The sequence below is a fragment of the Phycodurus eques genome, chromosome 18 (assembly GCF_024500275.1).
Source record: "Phycodurus eques isolate BA_2022a chromosome 18, UOR_Pequ_1.1, whole genome shotgun sequence".
In the NCBI taxonomy this organism is placed as follows: Eukaryota; Metazoa; Chordata; class Actinopteri; order Syngnathiformes; family Syngnathidae; genus Phycodurus; species Phycodurus eques.
The window spans coordinates 3,976,063-3,993,980 of record NC_084542.1 but is presented as its reverse complement, the minus strand read 5'-3'; the positions used below and the strand labels follow the sequence as shown (position 1 = coordinate 3,993,980).

At 39.4% G+C, this 17,918-nt stretch overlaps 2 protein-coding genes across 5 annotated transcripts in view; one reads left to right on the top strand and one right to left on the bottom strand.

The window, feature by feature from the left end:
- The window catches only part of elp3 (elongator acetyltransferase complex subunit 3), a 29,849-nt gene extending 16,391 nt beyond the window's left edge, over positions 1–13,458 (bottom strand). Inside the window, exons 1-9 of one of the 2 annotated variants that reach the window (XM_061704514.1) lie at positions 13,312–13,458; positions 12,908–13,007; positions 12,273–12,411; positions 12,089–12,159; positions 11,600–11,663; positions 11,010–11,078; positions 8,266–8,420; positions 3,479–3,640; positions 3,275–3,401 (exon numbers count right to left, since the gene is read on the bottom strand). In XM_061704514.1, coding sequence (XP_061560498.1) covers positions 3,275–3,401; positions 3,479–3,640; positions 8,266–8,420; positions 11,010–11,078; positions 11,600–11,663; positions 12,089–12,159; positions 12,273–12,411; positions 12,908–13,007; positions 13,312–13,333 — 909 coding nt within the window. In that variant the 5' untranslated portion in view covers positions 13,334–13,458. The other variant, XM_061704516.1, reaches the window with a different exon arrangement.
- Positions 13,459–15,245: 1,787 nt separating this feature from the next.
- Positions 15,246–17,918, top strand: part of LOC133417054 (kinesin-like protein KIF13B) — a 65,466-nt gene continuing 62,793 nt past the window's right edge. For all 3 annotated transcript variants that reach the window (XM_061704512.1, XM_061704511.1, XM_061704513.1), the window contains exons 1-2: positions 15,246–15,534; positions 15,976–16,058. In XM_061704512.1, coding sequence (XP_061560496.1) covers positions 15,518–15,534; positions 15,976–16,058 — 100 coding nt within the window. In that variant the 5' untranslated portion in view covers positions 15,246–15,517. The remainder of the gene's footprint in view (positions 15,535–15,975; positions 16,059–17,918) is intronic.

Below are 17,918 nucleotides of genomic sequence, written 5' to 3'. Positions count from 1 at the left end.
GCCCTATAACATCCAGAGGCTTTAGAAACTCCGTGCGAATCTCATCCATTCCCGGGGCCTTGCCACCGAGGAGCTTTTTAACCATCTCGGTGACCTCAACCCCAGAGATAGGAGACCTCAGAGACCTCAGACGTTCGTTTCAGACACTGAAACACTAACTGACACATTTCCATAAGACCCGCAGTGGCGTGTCACAATCTCATGCTCACCGATTAGTTATACATCCTTGTTTTGCATCATTGCAGTTCTTAATTTCTTAATTTTTAGTGTAACAAAGCAAAAAGCTTCCAAATAAGCAGAAATTGTTCAAGGGATCAAACTGAGTTGTTGATATCCTACAGTCACGCTCTGTTCTGATTCGTCACGTTCGCATTAAAGCTGCGTTTCCAATCAGAGCAGCAGAGTGAGCCTGCTGTTGAGAGACATCTGACAACCTCTTCTTTTGAGTCACTTCGCAGTCGGTAGTGACAGTGTTGCTATTTTGGATTCAACATGAAGGACTACTTTGATACTACACCACTGTGCAGTAAGTAGTAATGACGCATGGTGAGGTGGAGCAAAATGAGACCTGACAATGCCATGAACATCAAAGCTAATAACTGACTTGATGCATCACTTTAATGACTTGATATCAACCTGAAGAAAATAGTCAATAATAAAAATTTGGGGAAGAACTAAAAACGGCATTAGGAAAATAAGGCATACTAGTGATCTAATGCTTGATTCCCATTATATGAGATGCTTTAGGTTGATTAAGACACAGGAAGTACGTCACACTTTTGACCCTCTTTGTCCCACTGTGTGCGTTAAAGAAAGGTAGGTCTCCCAAATGAGAAGAACTCAGACGAGATGGTTATTGAAGGGCAATCTGAAAGGATCTGAATTTCTAAGGTAAATTCCTAATAAGAGAGATAAAAAGACTATTCTCCAAGATTAAAAAGTAATTAGGTGGTAACAAAAAAAAAAAACAATGTTTTTTTTTCTCTGCTTATGCTTATAAAATGTGCCTACATTTCCGATTCATGCAACTTTAATGACAAAGTTTAAATGTCAAAAAGTATATTATTTATTAAATATTATAACCTGATTTCGTACGATACCACAAAAACTGCAGACAAATGTACACCTATATTTGACCTACCCAGCCGCCATTGTCCACAGTAGGGTTTATCATGTCTTAATATCATTTATCTGCCATAAGAGAAAAGCACGATACAAAAACTCAGTGTAACGAAGGATGGGCATAATAGGTATTATATGAGTTGTTCTTAATAAATGTATACATAGCAGCAGACATATCATTTGTACTCTATAACAGTCGTCCTCAACAACCGGTCTGCGGGCCGGTACCGGGCCGTGAGGCATTTGTTACCAGGCCGTGGAGAAAGAATGACCAGTTCATATAATTTTACTGAAAAGATTTGTTCTTTTGCACAAAACATTCGCGAATGAAACAACACTAGATCAGGAGTCCTACTTAAAATACGGGTTTATAATTTGAACCAATACTTGGGAGGATTAGAATTATGTACCCTTGACTTATACAAACTATCCCATCCATCCATTTTCCATTCCACCTAGCCTCACTAAGGTCGTGGGCGTGCTGGAACCTATCAGCGCTATCTTTTGGCGAGAGGTGGGGTACAGCTTAAACTGGTTGCCAGCCAATCGCAGGACACTTATAAACAAACATTTGCGCTCACATTCACACCTATGTGCAATTTAGACTCTTCAATTAACTTACCATGCATGTTTTTGGGATGTGGGAGGAAACCGGAGTACCCGGAGAAAAGCTACGCAGACACGGGGAGAACATGCAAACTCCATACAGGCAAGGCCGGATTTGAACCTGGGTCCTCAGAACTGTGAAGCAGATGTGCTAACCAGCTGGTCACCGCGCTGCCCTGATACAAACGAGTTTGAGAATTTTTGGAATACTTGGAACTCTTTATTTAGAATTTTATATTTGCGGTTTACAACATCTGAGTATCAGCTAGTAAGAATCCACACTTAAAATTCATCTGAGAGACAGTTGCTCCTGTTTGGGTTAGCAACTGATGGCCATATACTCTCGTGTGCGCACCTTTCTGACTATGCGCATTCTCCGGTCAAATCAAACCTGTCATAGTAATGACTCTGGGTGGCGCAACTCTGAAATGTGGGCATTCTCTCTCATATCTGGAAGGACCTGCAAACTACACACATTTTCCCATGGATTTAAGAACCTTTCCTCTTCCGCACTTCAAGGCTGTTTTAAGTCTGGTGCCCCGTGAAGGATGATGCGCCCCGTGATTTCCCGCAAGATGCTTGCAGGGCACGGGTAATAAACAACAGCGGGTTCATCCGCTTTCCCATGGCGGACCTCAAAACACGCGTTCAGTCATAATCTCAGTATTCTGATTATTTTATTTATTGGATTTATTTCATACTGAATGAAAAAAAAAAACATGCTCTCCTACAAAGTGTGTTGGAACGGTGGGCATGTCAGCGGTGTGCACATCTCACTGACGAGGATTAACTTCCGCATCCTTTACGGAAAGCAATTTCAAATTTTTATGGCATTCACGTCTCAGGAATGTCGACGCAACAGGCTTTACAGTGAGTTTCAGAACTCTAAAAGTCACACCGAATTGGTGGTTGCGCACACAAGCCGCTTCCGCACAATGGGTGGGGCCAGAAGTTATTATGACAGAAGGCAAGTGCAAGGGCTTGCCCACCTGATGGTGCACCTGATCTCCACCTGATGGCGCACCTGATCTCCACCTAATGGTGCGCAAGCCAGGCACATAGTAAAAATAATAATAAATAATTTTTAAAAAGACTTCCACATGAATGTGACAATATGGCCCTAAATTATCAATGATCTGCTGGGATCATAAGCGAACACTGAACATGAAATTCAACATTGTCTATAATCTGTGGAGATTGCAGTTACCACTCCTTGTTCCCCAAAAGGAAAACAAAAAGTGTCTACTTGGGGAAAGGCAGCATTTGTTTCTAGTAGACGACCCATGCGTCGATGAATTAAGACAAGAACATGGAAATACTTGCAGTATACCATAAGTCATTACTGCATAGTAAACTTAGTATTCTTTTAAAATCAATTTGTTTTAAATATAATGTAATTTTAGTCAGGGAACTGCTACCTCCACAATAAATACTTCCTTCGTGCTTGTTTACTTGGTTGTGCTCTATTTAGATTTTTTATAATACGACTACTACTACTACTACTACTACTACTACTAATAATAATAATAATAATAATAAAGCTTACAATGAACTGCTCCATATCTCTTTCGATGCCTACATTGGGCAGGTCCGGCATCATGTGGGCCACCACTTTGAAGCCGGCATCTTTTGCCAAGTGGAAAGACTCACACACGGCACGAACTGTGTGGCCCCTGTGGGGACAGATCACATAAATGGTCAGGCCATGTCCTTACTTGGTCTTGCGGACTCTTGCAGTCAGCCTACTGACCTGTTCGTGTCTCTGGCCACATCTTCATACACACTCTGGACACCGATCTCCAGTCTCGTACAGCCGTAGCCCAGCATGTCACTCAGGTGTCGCTTCAGACAGTAGTCGGGCCGCGTCTCGATAGTGATTCCTACGCACTTGGTGTTACTGCGCTCAGAGTACCTGTAGATGTTTTTTTATTTTTTTTATTTTATTTTGTGATTTACTTTGACAGAGGCAACATTACTGGGGTAATTTAGCAACATCAATTTACATCCTGAAAGAGTGCAAGGCTCATTACTCGCAAAGTTAACATTAACCTCGCATTAAGGACATGTAGATGCAATAAAATTAATATGATAGCAAAAAATTTGATTGCAAAGCAAATAATGTTAAATGAGATATTAATGTGTATTTGTTTTATGTCAAAAGCAATTTAAATTAATTATATAGAGAAAGTTTTTATTGTAAATGGATACAGACTTTCTTGAAGTAAGAATCAGTACCATCCTTTGGGTTATGATAACAATAAATGGACTACAGTATATGTACTGTGAAAGTTGCTCTTCAAAGTTACAGTAAGCCAAGAAAGTATTATCAGCTAACTTAACATCTTTCAGCACTGTTTTGGTTTAATTGCCCTTGGCTTTACGGTTATGATGGCTGTAATTGCGCTCATTCCAGTCCAGTGTAGAAAAAAAGACCTTGAATAAACCCAATACCAATAAAGTACTGCTGGTGTTTTAAGTAAAATGTATTGAATTCGTTATTGAAACATACACAAGACAATTCTTTTTGTGTACGTGTTTGATATCCAGCCCTCACATATTGTACAATGAGATCATCATTGAAAAGAATTCAAAAATACATTTGTCGGACACTTGATAAATATATTGTTACATTAGTACTGCTTTGGGTATTAATAATTTCTTTGTAAAATATATATTTTTTTAAATAATTAAATGATACAGCTCTTGTATTGAATATCAAGAAGATTGTGAAAAGGGGAGGTCGTGACACCAAACAAAACAAAAAGTTCCAATTCTATTTCTTTCCTGCCAGTCTCTCATCCCGTAATTCATTTACAATTAAAGTAACACTAACTCTACTTACATTGATTTGTAATCTGTGTTTGAGAGGAGCTAAATTGTGTACATTGGAGTACGTGTAAACGAATCGAACTTTGCATGATGAATAGCGCAGGTAGAATAAGGCTGGCTCATTTTTAGCAGTGCAACTGAATTCTAGAATGGATTTCAATTTTACCCACTACTATGAGTCATCATCTTTCAGCTCTAGTCTACTGAGAGTCCCACAGCACAACAGAACAACCTCTAATGGCACATACTGTGCACGACATCATCAGTGCAAGACATTGGTAAACACTAAGTCTACTTTTTGAGTGCATTCACGCTGATTATTTTAATGTGGCTACATATGCAGCTGCAGCATCATTATCATTATTTTTATAGGGCTTGAGCACAGGCGGTGCAAAAGCCCTCTTGTATTTGTTATTGTTATTCTTGCATTTTGGGGGGCTTCCACATGACCCAAAACTCTTTTAAAGGAAGCAAGCCCATGCATCTTTTAAAGATTTACGTATTTTAAGAGTCCCCAAAAAAATATCCCCCACCAAAGGTCGTACCCCCTTTAAAGTTAAAAACAATTTTGCCACCCACACCAGCTTCACCGCTGGACATTAAATTCAGAGGAAAAAGCAAATTTCACAGCTCATACTTTGACCAACTACAAATACGGAATTCACCCAAACTGGAAGCAGGTACCCTCGACAGATGGGTGACGTGAAGCTTTTATGCCTACGTCATCTAATGTGGGTGGAGCATGTTGTCACAGTTTAATGATCATTTTGAGGATTCATCAGGAAAAAGGGAGTGGGAGGGCCTCTTCATCGCTGCTTACAACTTTTTTCATCCATCCATTTTCTAGAACATTTGTTCTCCTGACTTTTGGCGAACTACACACTGTTTTGGGACATGACTCTGCTCTGTGGACTCTGCTGTCAAAAACCATGATTTTGAAATTTGAATTCAGAGTATCTGGAGAAAACCCCACGCAACAGCCAAACTCCACACAGTAAGGCCGTAGCCGAGATTGGAAACCCCAAACCTCCGAACTGTGAGGCAAACGTGCTTCCTACAAGATAACCGTGCTGCCTGTGACAAGCTTTAATTATTGTTAATGTATATTATCATCATCATCATTATATTACACAATATAGATAAAATTATTACCATGACTAGGCACATAAACTGAAATGGGAAGTTATGGATTTGGTCTCATAAGGCACATAAACTGAAATGGGAAGTCTACTTTTTTACAAATCAAACAGCTTCCAATCTTCTGGGAAGGTTTTCTAAGAGATTTTGAAGTGTATCTGTGGAAATTTTTGTTACGTCAGAGATGTTGGACCTTACAGAATTTGGCTCATAACCTCTAGTGTAGTCGATCCCAAAGCTGTTCGGGATTCCAAACTGTTCCCATGACATCAGAAGCATAGAATTGTCCAAAGTGACATTTTTAGCAAAATGTTGTTGTGTTCAGTTTGGAATTATCCAATATGGTAATGATAATAAATACAACAGCACCCAGAGGAAAAAAAAAAAAAAGGATGAGATGTGATTTAAAGTTTTAAAGATTTAAAACAATGACATTTAAAGTCGACAGGATTGAAAGTCATCGTGACGAAATTAAAGTCATCATGATGAGATGACAAGTCCACAATAGACGAAAGGATCCCGGTTAACAGAGTTTACGCATAATGTCAACAATTGACGACCGGCGGTCACGTAGACTCAGTTGCTATGCTGGGATACGCTCTCGTCAACTGTTGATTTTTATGTTAACTCTATGTTAACCGGGCTCCTCACGTCAATTGTTGATTTTAAATCTCCTCATGATGACTTTAAATTTCATCGTGACAACAGTATCTCATCATGACGACTTTATATCTCATATCATGAAGACGTGAAATCCCGTCCTGTCAAATTTAAATGTCGTCATGATGACTTTAAATTACACCTCGGCTTTTTTTTTTTTTTTTTTTTCTCCTTTCTCTGTCTCACTGGCTGACCCTAATACACCCTCGTAAATAAAGCCATTGATGAAATTCAAATTTTTCTTTTACCAATTACAAAAGTAAGGCACTTTCTGCAGTCAAGTTTCTTTTTCCCGAGCTTTGTCTACTCTGTGTAATAACGTTCGACTAAGCCAAAAGAAATGTCTCATCACCACACCAACCCGCTTTCATTTTCCAATGACCATTAGCTTCCCACATGCCAGGTCACATTTCTTCTGATTCTGAAGGTGCTGGCAGTAAATATCCATCTTTTACAGTCTGCTGGCTGATATACACCAATTATAGGAGTTTGTGCTGCTGAGAGGACAATCAGATTGTGTGAAATGAATCAATAAAAAGTCTATTATCTTGGGTGATTATCTCGAGGTATCTCGCTGATGTGAAAAGATTTGGCGCAGCGTGGCCATGGTGAGAGGTGAGTGTCATACGTAGTGCACACATCCTATAAACACATACACCAAGCATGTCCTCCTTGCCACTGAAACTCCATAGCAATTACTGCAATCAAAGCATCTTAACAAGGCCTGCTGATAGGTGATAAGCTTTTTCTTACACACACACACACACACACACACGGCAAACACATACATATGCTGGGAAAATGATGCACAATCAAACTGCCCTCTTTGGTCTTATCAGACTTCAAGGAAGTAAACAAACAAAGTCCTGTGAAAAAGCTATTATTTGGTCCAAATCGTCTGACGTCAAAACCTCCTGAGCAAATGGGTAATTCTACTTTGACTTTGAATCTTCTCCAAGTCATCTTAAAAGTTGTTAGTCATTCCAAGCAGGCGTGGGCCCAATTTCATTCAAAGCTCAGTACCTCGAGTAAACAAGAAGGAAGTAGGCCCCAAAAAAACTCCCAGAGATGGCCCTATTTCTCCTGAAATTTAGATCAGACGATTAAAGGAGTCTGCTGGCATGAGCATTAAAGCTTCATCTAACGGAATGGTTGATGTTGTGTTGAGCGGAATCAGGGTGTCAGTTCTTGTGTATTGTGGATGGTCAGAGTACAAGTGCAGGAACAATTTGTTTGAGACTAACACTGGCTAGCACGCTTAGCCCCCCGCAAAAAAAAAAAAAGCCCCAGAGCTACATTTAGCCTCTGTCTTGAATTGCATGCAATTTTACCCCCGTCACATCAAGAAGCGCTCAGATAATGCAACAGTTCCCTCTAGTGTACACAGCAATATTACATTCATTTACTCGTGTATTAAAATAGATCCCGCATATTGGTCAACAACGTGTTCGTATTTAAAGACAATTCGTGAAGGAAAAAAATAGAACAGGAATGGGATTCATTCTTTCCAGGATCAAAATGGCATCATCGTGAAACCTTTATTAACTAGACAGTCAATGTTTTGAGTAAAATTTAAAGATAAAATAACATTTTTTTATTTTATTTTTTTAAAACTTAACAGTTGAATAAGAGCACATGGTACAAAGAATCCTTTGGTTGCTCACCGAGTTGACGAGATTTACTTAGGCCCTCTGAAATTTGTTGCAGCTTTCTCTGTGTGTGCGTGTGTGTGTGTGTGTGTGTGTGTGTGAGTGCGCTTTTAAATAAAAATTTAACTAGTAAAAGGCCTTCAACATTAGAGTTTCTACTGAAGTTTAGATTCCCTACGGCTCTAAACTTTTAAGAAAGTAATTAGAAAATTGTTATGGGGGAAAAAAACTAAACAAAAAAACCTGATAAACTTTAGTTTACCTTACAGCCTCGGCCACATTGTTTGAAGTGTGTCCAGACAAAGCGTCGTGGAGATTCCTAATGAAGTAATCTCTGTACTCTTCGGACAGAGCCATGAAGGTCCCACCCATCACAATGAATTCCACCTTATCCACACTGTGGCCCAGCTGCTTTAGCTGCAGATCACACAAAATAAATACAAGTTGATTATGTGCAGTTTTCATGAAGACGTGAAATCCCGTCCTGTCAAATTTAAATGTCGTCATGACGACTTTAAATTACACCTCGGCTTTTTTTTTTTTTCCCCTTTCTCTGTCTCACTAGCTGACCCTAATACACCCTCGTAAATAAAGCCATTTATACAACAGTTGTGGATGATACAGATTAACAAATGTTATAGGGACTGAAGGCGTCCCTTATGCAAAAAGAGAAAAAAAATAAGTGTCGTTGGCACATTTCTATCTTATGCGTAATGCAACAGCGGCCTCTGCTGCCAAGAGACGTAGTTACAGGATGCTGCTGCTTAATAGTTTGTTGCCATCTGATATCGGATTGTTTTTATTATACAGAGGTGAATGCTCCTTAATTGAGTACAGAATTTGATATGAGACCAGAAAGATGTGAGGAAACGGCAACTGCAGATAGCAACCAACAGTGTGAAAGGCCCTTATTTAAATGTAATCATACTTTAAATCCAAAAAAGTGACTATCCCAGCAACTGGGAGACTCAACTCCAAGAAAATCGTTACACCCCGAGGCTAGTAAAATACAGGAGTCTCATGGGGAAAACGGGAATGTTGTAAAAAGCATTACTTTATTGTGCTGAGTAGAAAGAAAAAGCACCATGTGAATGTGAGAAACCAGTTTAGCCTTATTTAAAACAAATTTACTAAATACTTTAAGACTTTTTAAGGACTGAAATCTTGAAATTTTCAAGTCTTTTTAAGACCCCATGGAAACCTTTTATATTTTATAGAAGTTGCGCAAAATTAGTCTGATTCGGTTTGCCAACCATTATTTGAGCCAAGGCACCTATTTTACATTAGAAAAATCTCTCGGCACACCATCATACAAAAATGTCACAAAAAGTAAGAATACTGCATTAATGCTGATCTTGTTTCAATTTACAAACTCTATGAAATCTGGGCGTGTTCAACTGAGAACAAAGTTGTAATACTCGCAGGAAGCCAGGACTACATCTGTAGGATCCATCCATCCATTTTCTGAGCCGCTTCTCCTCACTAGGGTCGCGGGCGTCCTGGAGCCTATCCCAGCTGTCATCGAGCAGGAGGCGGGGTACACCCTGAACTGGTTGCCAGCCAATCGCAGGGCACATAGAAACAAACAACCATTCGCACTCACAGTCATGCCTACGGGCAATTTAGAGTCTCCAATTAATGCATGTTTTTGGGATGTGGGAGGAAATCCGTGACTGCATTGTTGGAGTGCAGTTTAGGTGATTTGGAAACCACTCAGTGAGCTTAATTCGAAGAAAGGATGTCAGGAACGTGCATGTAGTTATGTGCTAGTGCTTTGCATACCGGGACAATGAAGGTATGGCAACTAGGGTTGGGCATCGAGAATCGAGAACCGATTGGAACCGGGACTAACGTTCCGGTTCTCCAGGAATCGTTCAAGTTTAAAAATGTCGGTTCCCACTTTTGATGCCTAGTCCGCCGACCCCGAAGAGGAAGTGGCAAAAACCAACGAAGACGTGCTTGTGCCCAACAGCAGCGGTGGCGAACAAAAGCGTCTTAACTTTGTTCAAATGAATGACCAGTCGCCTCAGTGCAACACTTTACCTTTAATTGTGTAAAGGAGGCTTTCACGATGTATAGCGTCTGCGTCCGTCTGCGCAGAGCTTCAGTTCAACTCTCAGTCAGTTGGATGCGTGAAATAATAAAATGCGTCTATGCCAACAATGAGACAGCTAACAAGGTAAACGGTTGGTTGCACTTTTGCACTGATGGTTTTTAGCGTTTATTTTAGTCTTCAAACAGACGTAAGAGCCGATGACGGGGAAAAAAAGCTTGTCATTGAGCTAAAACTTCACCGTAGCAACTTTACATCACAATGAATTAGGACAAAATTCACATACACGTTGTCTCACAGTATCACAAACACAAACCTTGTGCCTCATCGGTGGGTAAGGAAAAGAGTCAACGTTTTATACTGTAGCATTTGGTTCCATTGATGGAAAAAATAAAGATAAAATAAAATCACTGGTGCTGTGTGAAGTTACTTTTCGTGTCAAAATGCTGAGTTACGGCGCGTACGCTTCAAAGTAAAAGGCTACAAGCTTAAAACAGGAAGTCAAGTTAAAATTTGCACATATAAACCATTTGATGTGATAAAACAGTCCCAAATAACAATTTTAACAATGCTATATTTAACTTTTAGCCGAAACATTAATTAATAAATATTAAGTCAATGGGGTTAGTTCCACACACATTGCCTTTTAGGTCATAGGTTTGATATTGATACTGGTTGTAGAGAACCCCAAGTCAAATGTTCATTTTAGTCTATGCTGCAGGCTGCTAAGAAAATGGCTGGACATCCTTTATTTAAACCATGCAAACTTTTTTTTTGACACAGCCCCCTAAAATAATCGGAATCGTTTGGAACCGGAATCGAAATAAGGACCCGGAATCAGGACCGCAATCGCTCAAATTCAAACGATGCCCAACCCAAATGGCAACAGTGTCTATTTACATGCCCTCGTCGGCCAGTGGAATCAACCACCAGGCTGAGAGCATACGACTGACCTGCTCCACACGATGCCTGGTCTGAAGGTAGGGATCATATCGAGCTCGGATGGCTCTCATTGAGGTTGGCTATGACAAAGAAAAACAACAATTGATCAAACATGTTAAGAGACCAATGAGACCAAGACAAATAATTTCAAAAACTTTTCCTCCAGTAAGTGACCTGTACAACTTAATTTAAGAAAAAAATGAATAAAAATAAGCACCAATGACTATGTTATTGCACAAGTCTGCACACCCTCTTATAACTGCAGATAGGGCTGTGTTCGGAGTTAAAAAAATAACATTCAAACTCACAATAATTGGGAGTCAGCACAAACTTGGTACCGTTCAAAGTGCCTCTGAAATAATCGATTAACCAGCCCTACTTGATAGTAGTCCTAATAATTCATATTAAAAATATTGAAAAATATTATTTCAATCAAACATCACTATTTTAAATGTTGATTATTAAAATATTTGTCTTCTTTTTACAAGTAAAGGCTTTTCCTTTAATTGTCGCCTGGCCTTCAGCAGTTAACTACGTAAAATAAATGGCTCAGGTCTCTACTGTATATGAAGAACTACGGCAGAGTGAAAAACCTTCTAACCTCATAACCAGTGTAAGACTGTGTGGAGTATTCAAAGTCTGAGTCCGGCCCACCCGGGCAGTACCTGCAAACAGCATGACAGAACATGATGACAAAAATGACTTCCTATCTAAACATGTGAGCCTAGAAATCAATAATGGGTAGAGAAGTCATTGGAGCCGATTCCATACACAACAATATACCTTACAGTGGCGTGAAAAAGTAGATGCCCCCTTGCTGAGGCCTGATTTATTTATGTTACATATTTACCACACTTGAGTGTTTCAGATTATCGCACATATTTTTACATATTACAAAACAACCCTTGCAAATTTACATGAGTTCTGAAGTTAAACTATCTAATAAGGTTCTAATGTTTGGCTTGATATTTCTATTAAGATCCTCCTAACACACAGATAATTAAACAATTTAGCCAATGAATTACTTGAACTAGTTTGTCGATGTAAGAATAAAGCCATTTTAAAAGGGATGAGAAATTATGTCACTTACACACAAATGTTGCCGGTGAAGCTGATGTGTGGACATCTATGTGGTTTGCACATCACAGCGACCACTGCAATCTGTAAAAAGAGACAGAAGAAAACAACATCTCACCCTTCTACAGATCACGAGGAATAAAATTGTACACATTAATTAATAGTAATGGGAGATTATGTTTGAGAGAGCCACATACCCCACTGGCAGTGCGGATTGGTTTGGCCTTTAGTTTGGGCACCAGAGCACGGCGGTATTGTGGAGGAACAGCAGCTATAATATCCACCAAACGAGGCTGAGCCTCCAGGCCATATTTAGCGGATGTCTTTGTTTTCACTCTGTTTGAAAATAATTAAGAAGGGCAAATAACTGCAAAAGGGAATAATTCAGTGGTTATTAGTTTAAAGTTTATTTTAACATTGTGGTAGTTTAAACTGCATGATCATTTGTTCCGATACCAATAAACAGTGATACGCATAAGATTATACTCCCACATTTATTTTAGTCTTTACAAAGATAATGAAGCTTTGACTTTCTCAGAGAGATATAAATATAACAATGGATTTCTTATTCTGGTTGGAGTTTGCAGTGGTGTAGAACTCTACTGCATCATACTAAGAGTCGTTTCTAATGTTTTGGTTACCTCATCTTATCCACCAGAAAATACAATTGGATCTTGTTTATTGTCATCTTAATGATGTGATCGGTCCCTGTATTATTATTATTATTATTTTTTAAATCACAGTGCAACATTTATGTACAGTATACTTTTTTTACAACCTTTTCGCCCAGACATCAAAATATAATCTGAGAAGTATCAAGTGTGTTGCATACTTGTTGAGGTTGATGTCTTTTCCCTCTTCATGAGCTTCAACCAGCTGTTTGATGACATCGGCGATAGTCATCATCATCAGTTCAGCTCGACTGAGGTCACCTGTCATAAAACAAATAAAAGAAAAATCCATAAACGTAAATAAATGGACAGGAGCGACAACACACTGAACGCTAACTGAGCACATTTAGGATGGCATAACCTAATAAAACAACTGAAAGCGAGGTAATGTTGTAGCCACAAAACATTGACGACTTGCTATTGAAGCTGTACAATAATTAACACTGCCACACACGTAGTTTTAATCACGTGGGACAGAGGTACACAACGCTTGACATTAGCAATGAGCTACGGCGAGGCAGAGGGATTTGCAATGGATATTTCAAATAGTTTGTTACAAGCTCACTCTTTTTCTTTGGCTTCCCCATTTTTACGTATATGCAAGCCGCCGAAATTCAATTGGGGTAAAGAACTTTACAGAAGCATCCTGATCACACACGTCGGTAGAAAATAGTAAACAACTCCACGTAGCATCAGAACACGGCTTGCCGTTCATCAATCGGGACTGTCGTAAAATGGCGTAAACGTAATATCGCCTTGAAAACCATTAATGCGCAAACACGCAAAACTGGTTTACTACTTGTGAACACAGTACAATTATATAATAGCGCTCCCTTAACTCTTTCATGGGTCTGATGGCTGCAGTGTCAGTTATTTTTCATAGTGCGTTTATTCAAAAATATCATTTAAAAAAAACTGCATGTGGATCGTCAGAAGAGCGTAAAAAGATGTGATGCTGTTCATTAGAATTAGAATTATATAATTTTTTTTATGAGTAAGAAGATTACACAATACTGTATACCTATACTGAATACTGTATGTTACACAATACAAAGACCGGAAAGGCATTTCAGCTGAAGAGTGGGAAAAGAAACTAAACACACCCACTGCATACACTTTGTACTTTGCTCTTACTTCATGTGCCACTCATGGCCTCGATGGGCATATTTGCATGTTTTGTCATAGAGATTGCTGTGAAATGATGTGGCGTCGGCCTGCCAACAGCGTTAGAGAAGATGAACCATCTAGTGCAGTGTTAGTTCAAACTATTTTGCACCAACTGCCACCACCTCAAAAAATAATTAGGTCTTCAAGTACCACCATCCTGATTCACATTAAAATACAATATTATTAAGAGCGCATAAAAAAAAACAAGGCTTAAAAATTATATATAATATTATTGTACGCCACTGTAACATTATTCACACTAACAGTTATAGTTAAGTTCTGAAATAATTGCACCGAAAGAAAGGTTTGAAACCAACCAGTTCTAAACGATTCATTGAAACTGTATTTTACTTAAAAGTTCAATACAACTTTACTGTGCTTAACAAATAAACAATTCAATTAAACTTAATTAAACAAATGTTCAAGTCACTGTAACATTCTGCACAATTTGAACATTTAATTCAGTGATTTATTTATTTGTTATTTTATTTTTTTAGAGCATCACTGGAGAGTATCACGCCCACATCCCAAAAACATACATGGTAGGTTAATCTCGCTCAAAATGAGATGGGACAGGCTCCAGCATGGCCGTGACCCTAGTCAGGATAAGCGGTATGGAAAATGGAAGGATGATTGGATAGATGTGGTCGCTACTTTGCAGATTTCACCTACAGTGGGAGTGGTCTGGAACCTATCCCCAGTAAACAAGGGATTACTGTATGTCGAAATATGGGAATTTTGATGTGGAAAAATGTGACATTTGGGGAATGTGAGGATTTGGGGGATGTGGGAAACATTTTGTCGTTGGAGTGATTTGAATTGGTCATGAAATGTTGAAGGAGTAATGAAGAGTATGTCTTAATGTGGGAAATAGGGTAAAATCAGGAATTATACTATGAAAATTGTGGGGATTTTGGTGAAAAAGTTTACATTTTTTTGAATGTGGGAAAACTGTTGTAGTTGGAATGGTTTGAATTGATCATAAAATGTTGAAGGAGGAAGGAGTAATAAAGTAATGTGGGAGCAGAGGAAATGTGGATTTTGGCAAAAAAAAAAAAGTGGAGTTTGCTCAATGTGGGAATTTTTGAAACGTGGAAATTCTGTTTCTGAAGTTTTTAAGAAATTCTGGATGAGATGAACATTTTGAATTCGGAATGGAAATTATGTGGACCTCTTGGATGCCTCATTCGGAATTAATGGGGAACGTTTGGGTGAAAAATTGTTGCAAATGTGGGACTTTTTGGAATAATGTATGTTGAAGTTGGAATGGTTTTAAGCGGTCGAGAAATGTGGAAGTAGCATTCACACAATTATTCGATCATTTCCATAATAAGTGTCTTCTACGTGAGTGGCTACGAGTGGCTTGTTTCTCACGGTTCGTGTTGCAATGTGGCTTCGAAGGTAAATAACAGACTTGTATAGCATACGGACCGACCCGGTGGCAGGGGAAGTGATCGTCGGGCAGCGGAACAGGTGGTTTGTAGATCAGATGCCGACTGGCTAAATCGCACCGCAGTAAATCCCCCTTGAGCTGCGAGGTGACATGGCTTGACGGATCTCGACGGGAACTTTCAGGAAATACAACAGGTGGACGTGGCCCCGCAATGCCCCGTGGACCGCCGTAAGTTGCTTTTTTTTAATTTATTTTGTATTTGTTTTTGAGACGTCCAAATAAAAACAAAGGTTTGCTTGAACAACAGAGTCAGTTTCCTTCAAGTTTACGTAATATATTTAAAAATAGTTACTTATGTTAATGTTAACCAGCTCTCGTTAGCGTCCTTGGCTAACTGAAGGAGACGGGTCTATTGAAACGTGCACTTCCACGCGGTTAGTTCTTTAGTCGTATCGCCAAAACGGAAGCGTAGCTTTTGAACGCATTTTATTTTTATTTTTATTTTAATAACTAAGAGACAGCGGTTTCGTACAGAAAAGTTCGCAAGCGTTGCCTGCCTGCTTGGTGGCCAAACCATTAGATATTTCCGTTGAACACGGTTGGGGGTTCATTTTTGACTGTACAGGAGCTGTCAAATTAACCTTTTTTCTTTTTTCAATTGTCCCATAGGTCAGACAGCGCCATGGATGACAGCAAGCTCAATGACTCAAACGTTAAGGTCGCTGTCCGTGTGCGACCAATGAGCAGGAGAGGTGAGATAATGTCACGCTGCCCTTTGACAGCCACCGTGTATTTATGATTTTAAATGCCCCATGAGACAAACGGGGTTTTAAGAATTTTGTCACGCTCCAGTGGGCATTGTAGACTATTTTCCTGTTCTTTTGACAGGTGGCTGTTTGAATGAAAATAAAAGTAAAATAATGTAGAAGGGGGAGGGGGGAGGGGGGTTACACCAGATCCTGTATGTATGAGTCTGTAGTAATTGACAGTTGGACATTAAGTTATATTTTTCAAGGAGGCTGAAATTACTGCATGGTTCAAGTGACTCAATTCAGTTTTTTTTTTTTTTTTTTTTTTTTTTTTTAAAATGCTCTCAGTTGGCACAATTCGGATACCCTCCGTCTGTTATGGTGGCCGAGACACGTCACAACAATTGCAAATGCAAAAGACACAATGCCATTAAACTCACAACACAGCAACATTGAGTCCAACGAAAGTGACCGCGGGGACTTCCTTGCGATCTACTTAAGTCACTTGTGTCAAATGTCTCTGTTTTACCAATCCAACTAACAACTAGTTACTCAATTTGACCAATCAAATGCAGCCAGGCAGCCACATGACCACACAGTCTCTGCGCTGCCCCACACAGAAGCAAAGTTTTAAAAGAGACTTATTTACCAAAAACATGGCAGAAATCCATGTTTACCTTACAGTGAGGCTCCAACTCACCTGTGACCCGAGTGAGGATGATCAGTATAGAAAATTGATCTATGGACTATAAAGAGCAACAGCTATGCCATGCTGTGTCTGCCTTTGGCTTTTTGTTTGTTGGCTTTTTAGCCTACATAAACTAAACTTGGAACTAAAAAAAATAAAACATACAAGAGACTGTCTCAGTTTTTATTTTCTGCTATGTGGACTAAAACCAGTAGGTCAACCACAGCATGTGAATGCAAATTGCAGTTCGTTGTACCCAGTCAGACGTGATGGAGCTCTCTGTAGAAAGGGTTCAAAAGGGACAGGAAGAAAATAAATCCAGAATGTATGCACAGTACTGAAGATAAAGATGTAAGTTGGTAGAATTTACTTGTTTTTGAATAATGAACAGGATATCAGGATTGCTGATAAATGTGGGTGAATCCACCTGTCTTGAAGTTCACTTAAGGAAGCTATTTATAATTATATACAGTGGGTACGGAAAGTATTCAGACCCTGGCTAAAAATTGTCACTCTTTGTTATATTGCAGCCATTTGCTAAAATCATTTAAGTTCATTTTCCCCCTCAATGTACACACAACCCCATATTGACAGAAAAAACGGAATTGTTGACATTTTTGCAGATTTATTAGAAAGGAAAACTTAAATATCACACAGCAACAAGTATTCAGATCCTTTGCTGTGACACTCATGTTTTATGTGGGTGCTGTCCATTTCTTCTGATCATCGTTGAGATGGTTCTACACTTTCATTGGAGTCCAGCTGTGTTTGATTATTCTGATTAGACCTGATGAGGAAAGCCAGACTTTACAACTCACAGTGCATGTCAAAGCAAATGAGAATCCTGGGGTCAAAGGAACTGCCTGAAGAGCTCGGAGACAGAATTGTGGCAAGGCACAGATCTGGGCAAGGTTACAAAAAAAATTCTGCAGCACTTAAGGTTCCTAAGAGCACAGTGGCCTCCATAATCCTTAAATGGAAGACGTTTGGGACGACCAGAACCTTTCCTAGAGCTGGCCGTCCGGCCAAACTGAGCTGTTGGGGGAGAAGAGCCTTGGTGAGAGATGTAAAGAAGAACCCAAAGATCACTGTGGCTGAGCTCCAGAGATGGAGATGGGAGAAAGTTATAGAAAGTCAACCATCCTGCAGCCCTCCACCAGTCGGGGCTTTATGGC